Below are 19160 nucleotides of genomic sequence, written 5' to 3'. Positions count from 1 at the left end.
TTCCATAGAGAATGAATGGAGGAATCCATCTGTGTGCTGTGTACAGGTGACATCATGGCAGCTAGTCTCCTTTACCTCCCCAAAGATGGATTCACACCTCCACAGCTCACTACTGCTGTATATTTTTTTCCATGCTGCTGTTGCTGACTCTCTCTCTATCCTAAGGAATAAAGATCAGAAATCCCTCCCTGGGAGCTGTGCATAGGATTCATCATAGCAGTTAGTCTCTTTCCACCAGCTTTCTAACAGGTCCTTTACTCCAGAGCTGGATTCACATCTCCACAGCTCAGTAATGTTATATAATTTTCACCATGCTCCTGTTGCTGCTTCTGTCTGTGTGCTCAGGAAGATAGAGTAGGAATCCATCTCTGTGTGCTGTGTATAGGAGACATCATAGCGGTTAGTCTCCTTCTCGTCCCCAGAGATGGATTCACATCTTCACAACTCAGTACTGCTGTATAATGTTTTCCATGCTGCCTGTGCTGCTTTTCTCTATATCCTAAGGAATAAAGATCAAAAATCCCTCCCTGTGTGTTGTACATAGGAAACATCACAGCAGCTAGTCTCCTTCCACCAGCTTTCTAACAAGTCTTTTACTCCTGAGCTGGATTCACATCTCCACAGCTCAGTACTGCTATATAATTTTTACATGTTGTTATTGCTACTTCTGTCTGTGTTGTAATTAAGGAATAAAGAGTAGGAATCCATCTCTGTGTGCTGTGTATAGAAGACATCAGAGCAGCTAGTCTCCTTCACCACCTAAAAGATGGATTCACATCTGCACAGCTCATAATTTTTCCATGTTGCTGTTGCTGCTTCTCTCTCTATCCTAAAGAATAAAGAGCAGAAATCCATCCATGAGGGCTGTACATAGGATGCATCACAGCAGCTAGTCTCCTTCCACCAGTCTTATACTCCAGAGCCCATGCGTTACCTCCTCTCCACTTAGATGGGGCTCTATGACTTCCCATTCTTGGGACCGTGGCAGTCCCAGCAGTCGGAATTAGAGCAACCAAGAAATTTTCCCCTATCCTACGTATAGGGTATAATGTCAAACCTTGGCACAAACCCTTTAATGTGTGGACTACTTTATAGTTTGACCTGAGCCTGGCCATTCACATACACTCACACTCCACTCAGCAGAGCATGCATGTCTTCTGATTGGGGAGTAAGTCACTACTAGATTCCCTTTTTCCTCTGACCACCTTACAACCAGCCTGTTCCTACTTACCGGTCCCCGAATTTAGACCCTCCCCCGCACAATTAAGCTCCACCCTTTTATGTGTAATATATCCTGGAAATAGGAGCCACCGTTATTACTCAGACTGTACAAAACATTGATCTAAACATGGGTCATTTTATTTGGTCGCAGGAAACATATCCACATTCAATGATCACCATGCAATTTTTTTTTTTTTTAACATACATATAAAAATTTTACCCAACGCATGACCGAATCAGATAAAAAGAAGGCAAACAAGCTGGCAGGGCACATGAGGTAGTTACTGATATGGCAGGACTTTGGACCTTACAACCTATAATAAAAAGCTCAGTCTGTCGAGGGAAATTCAGGATGGAATATAAAAGTAAAGCAAAAAAGAGGAAAAAATAATAATTTTTTTTTACATCGCGTTTTGCAATTTGTGCTAAACGTGTAAAAATGAATTACTGGGATTTGGAGAGAAGAGTAAATCCATTGAGTGGGGTTCTGCAAATCCTTTTTCTCACCTCTAGCTCAGACTCCCACGGATCAGCAATGGATCTGCTATACTGATATGTATCACTGTGCATTGTTAGAAGTGTTCTATCCGCTTCCGGTGCAGATTTTTTGGCATATACGTTGGCATTTGCCAGGTCTACCAGTACCAATTACCTAAACCCAGATTGAAACATATTTCTGCAATGCACACCTCACTGTAAAAATGGATCTTTAGTCCACATAATACATTTAATATCTGTCCTAACATAGTCCCCTGGTGGGGACGAGCAAAAGTATTGCACCAAGGTTCATGATTCTTGACTTCCCGTGTGTAACTGTGATCAAATTCTGAATTAAAGGGGTTGTCACATAAACAACATTTGACCTTAAATAGTTGTTTTCCAGGCCGAGCATAAATTTCTGCAGTTGCAAATTGCCGAACTTTGCACACTGTCAGTATTCCCCTTTTATTTCCAGCTCGGTCATTTTTTCTGCTTCTCTCAATGTTCTATCGGTGGAAACGGTTGAGAAGCTATCCGCTACATGACTGCAACAACATAAAGATCATACTTGTGGTCAGGTGATAACTGCTAGAGATGGGAATAAATAGGAATAAATGAGAATCCTGATAGTGTGCGTATTGCACACTATCAACCATAAATAGGAATAAATGAGAATCCTGATAGTGTGCATATTGCACACTATCAACCATAAATAGGAATAAATGAGAATCCTGATAAATAGGAATAAATGAGAATCCTGATAGTGTGCATATTGCACCCTATAGGCCATAAATAGGAATAAATGAGAATCCTGATAGTGTGCAATATGCACACTATCAAGATTCAGCAATGTGCTACAGAAATTTATGTGGAGCCCGGAAAAAAAAACACTATAACACAGGACAGGATGGATGATAAATGTATTCTCTCATTCACAATGCCGAAAAGGATAAGGGAGCAAATTCAATCTGATTGGAGCAGTAGTGAGCATGTGCGAGCACCGCACAGAGAGAGAGGCAGTGATCGCACATGCTCCTGCTACTCCACCATTTACACAGGGAACTTAACGCCTATGTTCTGTGATCATTAGACATATGCTGTGATATATGTTATTTTTTGGACACCCCCTTTAATTTTCCAATACACGTTACCCAAAGATCAGTAGTTATTGCTACTCCATAGTGAATTTGATATTTGCTGTGAATAGTTGCATATTGGTTTTTTTTTTTGCAAAGAGGAGATTTCCTTAAACGAGTAATTAAACTTTGTTATTGATTTTTTCATATTTAGGGGGTCCGGGAAGTGCGCACCTCAGCAGGCAGGAGCGTAGCATAACCTATGCTTTCTCATGAATCTGTGCACAATGAGACAGGGGATGTGCGCTCCAATCTGCTGAGCTGCACACTTCTCAGGGGGTCTAGCGCTCGATCAGTTAGGGTCTCAGGACCCAGACCACCACCGATCTGCAGGCATTTCAAGTACCTGCAAAATATGAAAAAATCAATAACGATATTTAGTTGCTCTTTGACCTGTCCATAGGTTATAACATAGGCACAGCTGCACCTCTTAGTGGATGAGATGCCTCCTGCAAATCCAATGTTGCCCCTTTGCAAGATCGGTCATATGAGTAATGAGGGCAATTAGTTAAAAATTGCTTTCTATCTTTATTGCTATCAATGGTGCATTTAAATATTTTTTTTATATTAATTTAGGGCCAGGAAATCTTTACATAAGACTCAATTGTGTTAGGAATGCAATGTAGACAAAGGCAACCAAGACTGAACATAGGGGAAAAAAATGCAATGAAAAAACAAACCAAGGGCCCGTGCAGGGTCTAAGGGGGTCGGTGCATGGCGCACCATGTTACTGTGTGATGCTCTGCCCCTTCAGACCCTGCACCAGTTTTGCCCAAAGTTTTGCACTGTCCCAAATTCAGGTAAGATTGCGGACCGGCCGCTGGTGAAAGCATCAATCGCGATTTCTCCTGATACTCTGCAATGATTTTATATGAATGTGCATATCGGACAGACATTTCTACAAGCGTGATAAAGAAAGCGAAGCTTGTCAATTATTTACAGTCCGACTACACAACCTGCAACTAGGATCAAAACTGGCCACTTATGTCCTAGTAACATTTATTCTTTAAAGAGACCTACTAGAAGAAATATACAGAAGCTTTAGTGTGTATTAACATTCTTATCACTTGATGGTGCAGGCCCAAAGCCTGAAGCTGCACTTTATTCCTTGTTGAGTTCTGATTGGGGGGTTGTGTGGATTCATATAATAAAATACTTCCTAAATGTCTTATGTGCCTGTGTCTAGACTTCAGGTGCCCATTTCCCATTCAATAGGTATTTTAGGTATTTCCCAATCCTCTATGCACTTACATGTTAGTCGATCATACACGTGTTCTCAGGATAGGGAATAAACTGGTTTATATCCCAGGAGAACAAATGATCGGGCAGGTTAGAATAGAACATGTCCAATCCTTCTGATGGCAGATGTCTGGAAATAGTCAGGACACACCCATGCACCGATCCTACCAAAATCAGAGTCTTTTCTGTTTGGGTTCCTTTACAATTTTATCCTGCAACACATGCTGCAGAGATAATAGCATTATTATACTGACACAAAGAGGGGGGATCCCATATTCGGGATTCTGGATCAAGGATTCAAGGCATGAGACACCCTTTTAGCAGTGGAACATACATGCGTATGTGTGTGTGGGCATGTGTGTATTTGGTCATTTAAAACAAATCACACAATGTTGTCATCAGATTCTCTCAGTGGTGCAGCCTCAGGATTTGGGCCTAGCATTTTAAATTTAAAAAGGAATTGTCCAATTTCATTTTTTTTTTTATCTGATGTAAATGCCGCTGTTCTCCTGAATCCAGCGTTGTTTTTATTTTGTTTCAGCGCCTCTCTAATCCTGAGATATTGCCCCTTCTTTCCATTGTGTAAATCTAGTCTTTTTTATACAAGTAGGCGTGATTTTGAACACTTTTCCGCGATGGTCTCCTTGTAGACCATGCCCAGTTGGCTAAAAAAAAAGGCCTGATTATAGAAGGCTATATCTCTGGAATGGAAAGGCGTAGGAAGACAAGAAAAACATTGTCGGATTCAGGAGAACAGCGGCATTAATACCAGGTTAAAAAAATTACTTATTTATGGAAAATTACAGGTGCCTTTAAGACAATTACAAATTAGCAAAGGAAATATTAAAGAACAGTTTTCACATTAATGTACACCAATAGATATATATATATTTTAAATATCCATTCAAAGTAGAAAAAGTTGACACTTAAAAATTGGAACCAAATTTGATGCTTTCCCAGTGCCATTAATTGTTTGCCCCTGCTGAATAAAAGTACCTTAATTACAAAAATATTCCCTTTTCTGTTATCACTTTGCATGATGATATAAAAGAGAGGAAAGTAAACATAATTTGCTTAGCAGTAAAAAAGGCAAACATTAGGAATCAGATGAAGAATCATTAGGATGTGCATATGTGGCCATTTTCTTTTCTAGTAGTGAAGCTTGTTGGCTGTCACCTTTCCTTTTCTTCGCGGATCTAGAAGGTTGACCCCTGGAAATTAGATTATACCTGCCTTCCATCAGGTCTTTAGCGCTACACTGGGGTCCGTGTATTTTCACTGTTTTTCCAAATTTGGAGTAGTCCACAGAATAGCGACCTTCTTCTTCCGTCACAATCGGAACAAAACGACGGCCCCACAGGATTTCGTCGGTCAAGTAGGAAGTCCTCGCCTGAGTAGTTATCCCGGTGGTCTCTACTACTCCTTCAAGGATTGCTACCACCTCCAGATCTTGGTCGCCGAGGTCGTAGGCCGAAAAATGGAAAAGAGGACTCTTCTCATCAATCGTATGGCTTATAATAAGAGGGGAGACTAAAAAAATGGAATTTGCCCCAACTGGGTTCTCCACCTGGATATCAACCTGAGAAATTGGAATGACCTCTCCCTCATTGGTTGTGGTCTTCTTGACTACTTGAATTTTGATTGAAGCGCTGATAATCATACTCTTGCGTAGGTCACCAACTCGGAACATAAAGCGATATTTGCCATCCCGGCAGGCTATGACGGCATGCTTACTGAAGATTAGGGTCTCCGCTCTCCGGTTTGCCTGTGCTGTCTTCATGAAGATGCAACCCAACATGACAGCATTGATGATTAAGCCAGATATGTTCTGAATGATGAGGACTGTTATGGCCAGTGGGCATTGCTCAGTGACCATACGACCTCCAAATCCAATGGTCACCTGGACCTCGATGGAGAAGAGAAATGCAGAAGTGAAAGACTGGATGTTAGTGACGCATGGTATAGAAGAGCTGCGCTTGGGGTCTAGATCTCCATGGGCGAAGGCGATAAGCCACCAGGCCATGGCGAACAGCATCCAGCTGCAGATGAATGTCATCGTGAAGATAAATAAGCTATGTTGCCACTTCAGGTCCACCATGGTGGTGAACACATCCTGGAGGAAACGTCCCTGCTCTCGAATATTCTTATGGGCCACGTTGCAAGCACCGTTTTTGGACACGAATCGTGCTTTCCTAGTCTTGGTCTTAAATTGAGGATGGTTATCCTTATCTTCTGCAATTCGGGTTAACAAGAATTCATCATGGATCAGCCCCTTCCGAGCGAGCATGGTTGTACGATGCAAGAAACGCTATTAAGTTATGGAGAAGTGGTGGTTCATCTGCAAAAAAAAAAAAAAAAGATTTATTGTATTATGGACATCTCTCGGATGCCTGGCACAATGTGCAAAAAGCCTAATTTTTAACTTATCTAAAGATGCACTTGTGCAATACTCTGTAATGGACAATGAGACATCTGCTAGGGTTTTATTTCATTTCATAAGACTGATAAAAAAAGAGCTAATTGGTTACTGACAGCTTGAACAGCTATTTTTACCTAATGTATCAAAAGCACTTGGCTAACTAAATATCATTTACTTCCCTTCCTGATCCTTGGACCTTAAGAATCGCACCTTAAAGGGAATCTGTCAGTAGGATCTACCCACCTTGGCAGTCTATATGGGCATGTAGGGCATAGGAAGCTGAATAAAATGATACCTTGATATCTGCGATCCGATGCCTTACTCCAGAGAAATGCATGTTTTTCTTAATATGTAAATTAGCTGTTAAGATCTATGGGTGGGACATAGATCTAAATGCATCAAGAGATTAGTTTACATGAAAGGGGGCTTAACCAGTGTGAGACATGTAGTGACTGACAGTCTGCTCTCCTGATCTACATGTCTCACATTGATAACTCACCCTTTCATTTATAATAAGCTCTAGAGACGGATTCTCAGGGAGATCTATCTCAGGGCCATAGATCTTAACAGCTCATTTACATACAACCCCTGGCAAAAATTATGGAATCACCGGGCTCAGAGGATGTTCATTCAGTTGTTTAATGTTGTTGAAAAAAAGCAGATCACAGACATGGCACAAAACTAAGGTCATTTCAAATGGCAACTTTAGGGCTTTAAGAAACACTAAAAGAAATCAAGATTAAAAATGTGGTACTCAGTAAGGGTAATTTTTTTCAGACCAAGCAGAGGGAAAAAATTATGGAATTGCTTTTTTTCAACAATATTAAACAACTCAATGAACATCCTCCGAGCCCGGTGATTCCATAATTTTTGCCAGGGGTTGTATTAGGAAAAACGTGGATTTCTCTGGAATAATACATCGGATCACAGATATCAAGGTGTCATTTTATTCAGTTTCCTATCACCTACATGCCCATATAGACAGCTTAGGAAGGTTGATCCTACTGACAGATTCCCTTTAAAACTCCTTGTCTTCCATACAATCTTAAAAATGGAGGAAGTTGGGATGACCAATCCACATAACAAAAAAAGAGGTTTCGAAAACCCATTTTCATACACTATTAAATAGTTCTGTTTCTATAAAGGGGACCCCCGTCCAGACTGAAGAAAGGTTCTAAAGAATATATCTTCCTCTAAGGACGTGTCCTTCATTTCACAGACAACGCATTTGGGCACTTTGTAACCCTTTATTTGCCCTGTAGAATTGAAACACTTAGGGGCCAATTCGTCATTCCTTTAGCACTTTTTATTTTTGTATATTTTGTGCATTTTTCGCCTGTTTTTCATTTGCGCCATATTCATCTTTTCATTTGCGCCTTTTTTAAAAAGTTACCTTTTTATATGTTCATCTGTTTTCTCTTATGTTTGCCATTGTGGGCTGGGTTTGGGCTTTCCAGATGTTTTCGCCTGCTTCATCACTAGTGACTTTTTCAAAAAGTTGGAAAATTTTTGAGCAAATGTATTCCATTCCCTCCCTGGAGTGATTTTATGTACGCCAGAAACGTTTGGAAGGTTAAGGACAAAAATAAAGACTTTTTTGACCATGTAAAAATTCATGAACTAGGTTCAAAAAATAGCAATGAAGACCACAAGACTAAAAGGAAAAGTTAATTTAAAAATACACGTAAACCTAGATATGATGAATCGGGGCCTTACTGCCTTGTTTTCCGAAAGATTTGTGGGTCGGAATAGGGGGACACTTTGTTATCAGATACCTATTCAAGAACCTAAAAAAGGGTTTGTCCAAATCAGAGAAACCCTTTTACCCTTGTCAAGTAGTGCAGGGATGGCACAGGTTTCAAAGCTGTGCCAGCACAATTAGCAGTGGGTGTCAGTTTTAACATTCAGCTGGCATCCTTCTGCAATGGTTGGGGGTCCCAATGGTCAAAGTGCTACTCTTACAGTGTAATAAACTAGTCAGTATCTTACCAGAAGACTCACATCCATGGCATTTATTTGGGCTTTTATTAGATCCCCACAGCCATGTCAATGCATAATAGGGACACCGATGAGTGGACAGATCAAGTCCCTTCCCTCTACCAACAAATGGATGTTGTCATTGCCACTGACTTCAGAATCTAAGGTGGCTAATAGACTAGGATCAGAGCTGGCTCCGATCCCAACCATTGCAGCAGAATGTCATCTTCTAAACCTGTGCCGCTTTTCTATCTAAGAGATGAGAACCCTGGACATGGGATCCCCCTTTAATAACACAGAATTGTTTAATAGTATATAGGAAAGTGGGGTTTCTAAACCAGACAATCCCTTAAAAAAATTTTTTTAAGGGGGATCGGCCATCCCACCTTCCATTATTCCAGCCCAAAGTTTCTCGTTGGAAATTTCTCCATTTCACCAACCAGGCATTAATGGCATACCTAACAGACCAGACATTCAGCGTCTCCCACTCACATACCACCTCCTCATCTCGCCCCCTATCTATTGGTGTCCCCCAAGGTTCAGTTCTAGGACCCCTGCTCTTCTCCATCTACACCTTAGGCCTGGGACAGCTCATAGAGTCTCACGGCTTCCAGTATCACCTCTATGCTGATGACACACAGATCTACCTCTCTGGACCTGATATCACCTCCTTACTAACCAGAATCCCACAATGTCTGTCTGCTATTTCATCCTTCTTCTCTACTTCTAAAATATGGACAAACCAGAATTCATCATCTTTCCCCCACCTCGCTCAACCCCCCCAACTGACCTATCCGTCAAAGTCAATGGCTGTCCACTCTCCCCAGCCCCGCAAGCTCACTGCCTTGGGGTAACCCTGGACTCTGAACTCTCCTCCAAACCACATATCCAAGCCCTTTCCACTTCCTGCCGACTCAAACTTAAAAACATCTTCTGGATCTGCACATTCCTTACTCAAGAATGTGCAAAAACACTACTGCACCCCCTCATCATCTCCCGCCTCGACTACTGCAACCTCCTGCACTGTGGCCTCCCTTCCAACACTCTCGCACCCCCCCAATCTATCCTAAACTCTACTGCCCGACTAATCCACCTGTCCCCCCGCTATTCCCCGGCCTCTCCTCTCTGTCAATCTCTGCACGGGCTGCCCATTACCCAGAGACTCCAGTTCAAAACCCTAACCATGGCATACAAAGCCATTCACAACCTGTCTCCTCCATACATCTGTGACCTAGTCTCCCGGTACTTACCTGCACGCAACCTCCGATCCTCACAAGATCTCCTGCTCTACTCCCCTCTTATCTCCTCTTCCCACAATCGTATACAAGATTTTTCCCGTGCATCGCCCCTACTCTGGAACTCTCTACCCCAACACATCAGACTCTCGCCTACCATGGAAGCCTTCAAAATAAACCTGAAGACCTACCTCTTCCGACAAGCCTACAACCTGCAGTAAACACCACTTGTAACATACCTGGCGGCGTCCTTACATAGTGGTCCATCTCCCACTGTGCAAGAGCGCGCACTTGATCTCCTGTCCAGAATGTCTCTCTGGCTTCCCTCCATGCTGTCTGTTTGTGTCTGTTTCTGCTGCTTAAGGGCGGCGCCCGATCACTTCCTGCTTTTTGTACCTGCTGTGGGTCACACCCCTTGTGCGTCCTCAGCCTATTGCTGTCTGTCACCTGGTATATAGCTCAGCTGCTCCCATCTATTCCTGCCTGAGCATAGTGTTTCATTCAGTGTGTGCTTGCACTCTGAAGGTGCCAGGTCCCGTTCTGTGTTCTCTTGTCTGCCTTTCCTGGAGGCTGTATTTCCAGGCCTGTCTGAACACGCTCCTAGCCTGTTCCTCCCGCCTTCTAGGGGCCGATTACCTAGACCCGCTCCTGTATCTTGTCTGTCCTGTCTGAACACGCTCCTAGCCTGTTCCTCCCGCCTTCTAGGGGCCGATTACCTAGACCCGCTCCTGTATCTTGTCTGTCCTGTCTGAACACGCTCCTTGCCTGTTCGTCCCGCCTCTCTGGGGGCCGTATTCCCAGACCCGCTCCTGTATCCCTCTGCAGTGTCGGTCTCCTCCGTACACTCAGTTCCAGTCTGAACTCTCTCCTATCCTTTACCTGTTTTGCCTCTATGTCCGATGTCCGTTCCCTTCCTTTTTCTGCAGAGTCTGAACTCGTACCTAACTCCTGCTTGTTGTCTCTGTACTCCCGTTTGTGAGTTTGTGGTCCACTCGCTACTTCACTGCAAGTACCCTGTTGGTATCTGGCTCTGCCTTTCTCTTCCTGTCTGTTCCGTGTGAACAGAGTCCTGTCCTGCCCTGCTTCTGCCCGCTGCTCCGGCAGTCCTGTCCTGCCCTGCTTCTGCCCGCTGCTCCGGCAGTCCTGTCCTGCCCTGCTTCTGCCCGCTGCTCCGGCAGTCCTGTCCTGCCCTGCTTCTGCCCGCTGCTCCGGCAGTCCTGTCCTGCCCTGCTTCTGCCCGCTGCTCCGGCAGTTCTGTCCTGCCCTGCTTCTGCCCGCTGCTCCGGCAGTCCTGTCCTGCCCTGCTTCTGCCCGCTGCTCCGGCAGTCCTGTCCTGCCCTGCTTCTGCCCGCTGCTCCGGCAGTCCTGTCCTGCCCTGCTTCTGCCCGCTGCTCCGGCAGTCCTGTCCTGCCCTGCTTCTGCCCGCTGCTCCGGCAGTCCTGTCCTGCCCTGCTTCTGCCCGCTGCTCCGGCAGTCCTGTCCTGCCCTGCTTCTGCCCGCTGCTCCGGCAGCCCCGTCCTGCTCTGTTCTTGCCCACCGCTTCGGGCGTTCCCTCTCTGCTGTGGTTGTCTACCGCATCTGCGGTTCTGTGACCCAGTCTGTACTGGGTCTTAACCTTTCTGTGCTCCAGCCCGTCCTTTCGGCCAGTACCTCCCTGTCTGCACTCTAGCTGTGCTTGCCTGTACCCCTCTACCTGTATTGTTCCTGAGTCCCAGTGTGTACTGGGTCCTATCCCGCCTGTGTTCCTACCTGCTAGTGCCTCCCTGTCTGCACTCTAGCTGCGCTTGCCTTTACCCGCCTGCCTGCATACCAGTCGTGCCTGCCTATACCCTCCAGTCTGTGCGCCAGCCTAACCAGCCTGATCCAGTAATCCCTGTGTGGGTCAACCCCCGTGTCCGGAGTTTGACCTGGAGTAGCACCTGGTTCCTCTGCCCGGTTTCTCCCTGGTGCACTGGCGTCGTATGCCGTCGTGCCATCTTGGTCGGATCGGCCAGATACTTAGTCACGCCCCTCCAGGCACTCTCCGGTTCATGGTCCAGTGGAATCACTACAATCGCACACGCCGCTCAGCCCGGGCGTGTGCATAACACCACTGCACCACATTACTGCATGACCTCCTCTACCCTCACCTAGTGTATCCTCACCCATCCCCTGTAGATTGTGAGGCCTCGCGGGCAGGGTCCTCGCTCCTCTTCTCTACTAGTTGGTGACCCCTTTTCACATGTAAAGCGCCATGGAATAAATGGTGCTATAATAACAATCAATAATAATACCTTGTTGATACGCCATTAAAGGAACATTCAGATCTTAAGACGGCTACTAATGTGGCCGATAGTACGATTTCTGGGCATTTTTAATTGAATAATTAATATAATTTTAAAGTTGTTTTTTCTAAAGCCCATCCACATGTAGCCGGAAAAAAAAATCTGCATGGAATTGAGGGGATGCTGTAGACTTTGTAATAGCAGATTTCCATCATGGTTATCATGTCACCATTGAAATTAAAGCTGTGGCTGCATGGCGGTCTAAAATAATAATAATCATCTTCATAATAATAGAATCTTATATTAATAGTTAAATCCCATCTTTAAAGGGGTTGTCCATCCTTGTGCACATTTTACTTAAATTTAGAAATTTTTGCAATTGGGTTTCAATCCACTAAATAATTTGCACTGTTTACCTTCTATAGCCCCTGTGCTGCGCTGTCTATAGAACGAGTTACCTGAGAATCCTTCAGCGAGTTCGTTGTTAGTTTCTAACTCCTTTATCGTTCTTTTTCTCAGCTGATTTATGACCACAGACCACATCAAAGTTGAATGTGTCACATTTTTTAAAGAAATCCGATTGGGTTTCAATCCACTAAATAATTTGCACCGTTGGCCTTCTATAGCCCCTGTGCTGCGCTTTCTATAGAACGAGTTATCTGAGAATCCTTCAGCAAGTTCGTTGTTAGTTTCTAACTCCTTTATCGTTCTTTTTCTCAGCTGATTTATGACCAAAGACCACATCAAAGGTGAATGTGTCTCATTTTTTAAAGAAATCCGATTGCAAAAAATATTTTAATTAATACATTTAATTGAAAAAAAAAAAAAAATAGTCTCCAAAGTTGGACGACACCTTGAACCGCTACAGTTTTCCAGCATGGCCCTGAAAATAGCAGGTGCAGTTTTAGCAACAGCTGGAAAAGCTACAAGTTGGGCTGAGATACAGACAGGAGTGGTGTCTCATATCACATTAATGGCAGGATTAATAATGGGTGTCTGTCGGTGCCAGGGTAATTAAGCGCATTGGATCGGGTTCTACCATTAGCATCATTGATCCGTCTGCTTCCAGCACCAGGGTCAGCGCCTCTCGGGACGGAAAGGGTTAAATGATGCCTTTTTGCACTGACAAAGCTCTGCTCTTTCATTTGCCTCCTTTATGTCAGCTGCTGGGGTGCAGTTACACCGGGCCTCTCCACTGCCATCAATTATTAACCGAGATGCAAGACTTTGGAGACAAGGATCGACCTCAGGAAAGGGGGCGAAATAAAATCCGGCTGGTGCGAGCGACCCACTTACCTGGTCCTCTTAAAGAAATCCTGCAGACATTCGGTGAAGATTTGGGTTTTTGGAAGCTTCTACCCCTTTGATCAGCGGAGAATGGTACAGTCTGTGGATGCAGTTGCAGGCAGTGATGCTACAGGCTCCATGTAGTCTCTGTGGCCGCTGCACCCGGTGATTGGCTCCTGGCAGGGGCTGTTCTCCTGTGACACATGGTGTGATGATAAGGGACATGGGCTGGGACACTGCAGGTGCAATGGATGACGCTCCCCCCCCCACACCAGTCATCGCTGACTTTCCAATAATACACAATATTATTAAACAAAATGAAATCATATATAAATAAAGATAATAAATATTACACAGGATCACGAGTGATGCAAAATGCAAGGAGTTGGACTTTGCACGGAAAGATTGTTGTGCTGGTTTTAGTAAATTAATTAATACTAATAAGATTGAAAAATAAAATAATAATAGTTAATTGGTTTATAATTCGCTATATGTATTCCAGATATAATACATTCCTATTGGTTTTGGAGCCGAAGGAAATCAGATCATGTGGCCACGGACAGGAGAGAAATAAGGCCTCTTCACACGTCCGCTTAAAGAAACGTATGCGTGAGATAGATAATACGTATACGAATAGATAGATAATAGATAGATAGATAATAGATAGATAGATAATAGATAGATAGATAGATAATAGATAGATAGATATGGGATAGATAGATAGATAGATAGATAATAGATAGATAGATTATAGATAGATAATAGATAGATAGATAGATAGATAGATAATAGATAGATAGATAGATTATAGATAGATAATAGATAGATAGATAGATAGATAATAGATAGATAGATAATAGATATATAGAGGGATAATAGATAGATGAATAGATAGATAGATAACAGATGGATAGATAATAGATCGATAGATAGATAGATAGGAGAGATAGATAGATAGATAAATAGATAGATAGATAAATAGAGGGATAATAGATAGATGAATAGATAGATAGATGATAGATAGATAGATAGATAAATAGAGGGATAATAGATAGATGAATAGATAGATAGATAATAGATAGATAGATAATAGATCAATAGATAGATAGATAATGGATAGATAGATAATAGATAGATAGATAATAGATAGATGAATAGATAGATAGATAGATAATAGATAGATAGATCATAGATAGATAGATAGATAGAAAGATAGATAGACAATAGATAGATAGATAATAGATAGATAATAGATAGATAGATGATAGATAAATAGATAGATAGATAATTGATAGATAGATAGATAGATAATAGATAGATGGATAGATAGTAGATAGATAATAGATAGATAATAGATATAGATAGATGGATGGATAATAGATAGATAATAGATATAGATAGATAATAGATAGATAATAGATAGATAATAGATGATAGATAGATAGATAATAGATAGATAGATGGATGAATAATAGATAGTAGATAGATAAATAATAGATAGATAATAGATAAATAGATAGATAATAGATAGATGATAGAAAGATTAATAGATAATAGATAGAGATAGATAGATACAGATAGATAATAGATAGATGGATAGATAATAGATAGGTAGATAATAGATAGAGATAGATAGATATAACAGATAATAGATAGATAGATGGATGGATAATAGATAGATAATACATAGATAGCTATAGATAATAGATAGATAATAGATAGATAGATAGATAATAGATATCCATAAGATATATAATTAGTGCCTTGCGTGTGTTGGTTACTGTACATGTATTAAGCTAATAAAGAAATAAATGAATGAAAAAAAAAGTGATATCCCCTCTATTTTTTGCAACCAGTAAAGGTAAAGCAGACAGCTGTGAGCTGATATTATCAGACTGGGAAGGTCCTTGGTTATTGGGGGACTGGGAATAGCAGTAACATTACTGACATCACCGCTCTTCACAGTCACCAGGTCTCGCTGAGCGCAGCATGAGCCGGATTCGGGGAACGTCATGGGAATCTCTAGACTACATCGGAGTTGTGTGGGAACTTTTTTTTAATAAATTGGTGAACGAGGGACAGTGTCTTGTTTTTATTTCTCTCTTTTTATGGTTTCCATTTGTGGACTACACCGGATTCCCTGGACTACGTCAGAGCTGCATGTTTTTTTTTAAAAATAAATTGGTGAATCAGGGAAAGTGTGGGGGACTGGTTATTCAAATAAAGTATTTTTTTGTGTGTTTTTTTTTATTATTACTGTATTAGTAATGGGGGTGTCTGATAGACACCTGTACATTACTAACCCCAAGGCTTGATGCCAGCTGTGATTTTTGACAAATCACAGCTCACAGGAACCCCAATCCCTATTACCCCCGATTGCCAACACACCAGGGCAATCGGGAAGAGCCGAGGCAAAGCGCCAGAATTGCTGTATCTAATGTGATGCACCACTTCTGGGGTGGCTGCAGGCTGGTATTTTTAGGCTGGGAAAGGCCCAATAACCTGGGACCTTCCCAGCCTGATAATATAAGCCCCCAGCTGTCGGCTTTACCTTGGCTGGTTATCAAAAATGGGGGGGACTCCATGTCATTTTTTTTATTTATTTATTAGCTTAATACAATTATAGTAACCAACACACACAAGGCACTAATTATATATCTCACAGATATCTATCTATTATCTATCAATTTATCTCTTCTATCTAAACTTTTTTGAAAAAAAAAAAAATCCTTTTTTCAGGAGTTTTTGAAACAGTTTTTGTTTTACTGAAGAGTTTTAGAAAAAGTTTTTTTTTCACAAAGTGTTTTGTGATTGGACACTTCCCAGTTTGTATTGGATTCTATCAGGATCCAGTTCAGAGAAGGGAAGGGTGTTATGACCGTTTTCTCAACATACGAGAAAAACGGACCGATTATTCCGATCATTCATTGATCAGAGTGCCAACAGTTTTTCTCGGATGTTGAGAGAAAAAAAAACGGATATGATAACACTCGTAAAAAACCACAATAACAATTGTACAAGAAAATCGTTTGTGTGCACGAGTCCTAACACGCACTTTCCATTTTTCCACCATTCGTTTTTCAAAAGCTCTTCAGGAAAAAAAAAAACACTCAAAAGTACTTCTTATATGAACAGCAAAGTGAATTTCCCTTAGAAATTAATAGTAAGAATTTTCCAAGTGGTTTTGAGGACGATTTACACTTAGGGTATATTCACATTGCGTCTTATTTTCCAGCGGTCAAAAATATCCATTTTTCAAGCAGAATGCGCTTTAAGAAACTCTCCTTTTTTGTGCCATTTGGTAAATCTAAAGTGTCTTTTTTTCCGTTTTTTTTTATTATTATTTGCGCTTTTATTTGTGTCCGTCTTTTTTTAGCAGGTTCCAGACTTTTTTCTATATCTAAAAAATCTAAAAAAGAAATGAAGAAAGCGCTAGCATTTTCATAAGCTCATACCCTGAAAACCAGGGCATTTTAGGGTGTTTTTTTTTTTTTAAAGCCTTCACATTAACTTGTTTTATTAGTACTGAACATTTTCCCAGAGGAAAGTGCGAAGAGAAAAGACGAAGTGTGAACATGCCCTTAGTTTTTGGAGCAGAAACTCTCCAAAGAACATAATTTTTGATAGGAGAGTTTGAGAATTTCTATTCTAAAAACTCATGAAAAAAAAAACACACCCTCCTAAGCTACTTCTTCCCAGCTCATGTATTAGTTTGTATTTGTCAGTGAAATAATTTTGGGTTACATTTCACTTATTAACAAACTTTTATGGAGAGGAACATAAAACAGCAATTCTACCACTTTTTTATCTTTTAAATTTTAAGCTATTCGCTGTGCTGCAAAAATAATGCGTCCATCATATTCTATGGGTCAGAACTTAATATACATAGTTTTATTATTAGTTTTTTATTACAATAAATAAACACTTGTAAAAAAAAACCAATATTTTTTGTATTGCCATATTCTGTAGCCTTAAGTTTCATAAGCTTCCATCACGGGAGTTGTACGATGGCTTGTTTTTATTGGAACCAGTTTATGGTACATGCGACTTTTTGATCGCTTTTTAATTTCTTAAAAAGTTTAATTTTTTTTTTTCAACTCCGTTCACTGTTAGGTATAATTATCCTATTATTTTTATTCTGTGAGTCGATACCATCATAAAAAAAAATACTAAATTTATATATATATATTTTTTTATGTTTTGGCACTTCAGTGCAAAAAAAAAATTACTAAAAGTATTTTCTTTGGGGGGGAGTGGAGAATCATTATATTTTGATATCATTTTTTTTAATTTTCTGTACACAAAATGGTGTAAGGGCTTCTTTTTTGTGAGACAAGCTTGAGCTTTCACTACTACCATTTTCTATAACATACGACTTTTTTTTAATCTTTTTTTTTATTCATTTTTGATAGCAGGCATGAATAAAAGAAAAAAAAAACAATAAATCTTAAATTATTTTTATTTTTTAATGGAGGTCACCGAGCAGTATAATTGACATATATATAACAACCGGATTCATAACCAGCTTAGTGATCGTACTCAAAGAGTGGTCATGAATGGTTGCACATCTAATTGGAAGAGTGTTTCAAGTGGGGTACCACAAGGCTCTGTCTTGGACCAAGTGTTGTTCAACATTTTTATAGATGATCTAGATAAGGGAACTGAAGGTAAACTAATCAAATTTGCAAATGATGCAAAGCTAAGAGGGATAGCTAATACTAGAGTAGACAGAGAAAGGATTGAGAAGGATCAAGATAAGATTGAACAATGGGCAGCAACTAATAGAATAGTATTTAACAGGGAGAAATGCAAGATTCTACATCTGGGCAAGAAAAACTAAAATGACATCCACAGAATGGGAGGAATAGAACTAAGCAACAGTTGGTGCGAAAAAGACTTGGATATAGTAATAGATCACAGACGGCATAGGAGTCAACAATGTGATGCAGCAGCAAAAAAGGCAAGCACAGTCCTGGGATGTATTAAGAGAAGCAGAGAGCCTAGATCACATGAAGTATTTATCCCCCTCTACTCCTCCTTGGTCAGACCTCATCTGGAATACTGTGTCCATTTCACATTTAAAAAAAAAGACATTGAAAAACTGGAGCAAGTTCAGAGAAGAGCTACCAGGATGGTGAGCGTTCTGCAAACTATGTCCTACGAGGAACGGTTAGAGGATCTGGGAATGTTTAGCTTGCAAAAAAGAGGAGACTTAATAGCTGTCTACAAATATCTGAAGGGGTGTCACAGTGTAGAGGGATCATCCTTATTCTCATTTACACATGGAAACACGAGAAGCAATGGGATGAAACTGAAAGAGAGAAGATACAGATTAGATATTAGAAAAAAATGTTGATAGTGAGGGTGATCAATGAGTGGAACAGGCGGCCACGAGAGGTGGTGAGTTCTCCTTCAATGGACGTCTTCAATCAGAGGCTGGACAGACATCTGTCTGAGATGGTTTAGTGAATCCTGCATTGAGCAGGGGTTGGACACGATGACCCTGGAGGTCCCTTCCGACTCTAATATTCTATGACAGAGCAGGGGCTTCTCTTCTGCTCTGTTGAGGTCATGCTGATTGACCGCTGGCTCCCCACTGCCTAACTGCGGGGAGCCAGCTGTCAATCAGCATGACACAAGATGTCATGCCCCATCGACAGAGCAGCCTGAAAGATGCAGCATCAAAACTCATCATGTGAACGTAGCCTAAGAAGTAGGAAGGAGGGGGATAAGATCTAAATTTTGAGTCGCTGATTTTTAGTCAAAGAAATGGACGCTAAAAAAAATAAACCTCATCCCCTATACACTTCTATGGAGTGAAAAAGTTATAGCTGGAGGAAAAAAATAAAAGTGAATAGGGGCCAAAATAATATACTAGACTCTCAATAACCAGCGCCCCCAC

At 41.2% G+C, this 19160-nt stretch overlaps 1 protein-coding gene across 2 annotated transcripts; it reads right to left on the bottom strand.

Annotated features, from left to right (window-relative positions):
- Positions 1–1337: 1337 nt before the first annotated feature.
- LOC141172119 (ATP-sensitive inward rectifier potassium channel 11-like) lies at positions 1338–13472 on the bottom strand. Of its 2 annotated transcripts, none has more exons than XM_073655978.1 (2): positions 13268–13472; positions 1338–6414 (listed from the first exon to the last, which is right to left on the bottom strand). In XM_073655978.1, exon 2 carries the CDS (start codon positions 6361–6363, stop codon positions 5173–5175), a length of 1191 nt encoding a protein of 396 aa, XP_073512079.1. In that variant the 5' UTR covers positions 6364–6414; positions 13268–13472; the 3' UTR covers positions 1338–5172. The 2 variants fall into 2 exon arrangements, with proteins under 2 accessions (XP_073512079.1, XP_073512080.1); XM_073655979.1 differs by lacking the exon at positions 13268–13472 and adding an exon at positions 9947–10073.
- Positions 13473–19160: the final 5688 nt, after the last annotated feature.

The sequence above is a fragment of the Phyllobates terribilis genome, unplaced genomic scaffold (assembly GCF_046119375.1).
Source record: "Phyllobates terribilis strain yellow unplaced genomic scaffold, ASM4611937v1 Scaffold_12__6_contigs__length_324123572, whole genome shotgun sequence".
Lineage (NCBI taxonomy): Eukaryota > Metazoa > Chordata > Amphibia > Anura > Dendrobatidae > Phyllobates > Phyllobates terribilis.
This window is presented reverse-complemented; position numbering and strand designations above follow the sequence as displayed.

Coding starts and splice junctions, on each gene's coding strand:
- LOC141172119 (XM_073655978.1), bottom strand. CDS start 6,363: ATGCTCGCTCGGAAGGGGCTGATCCATGATGAATTCTTGTTAACCCGA.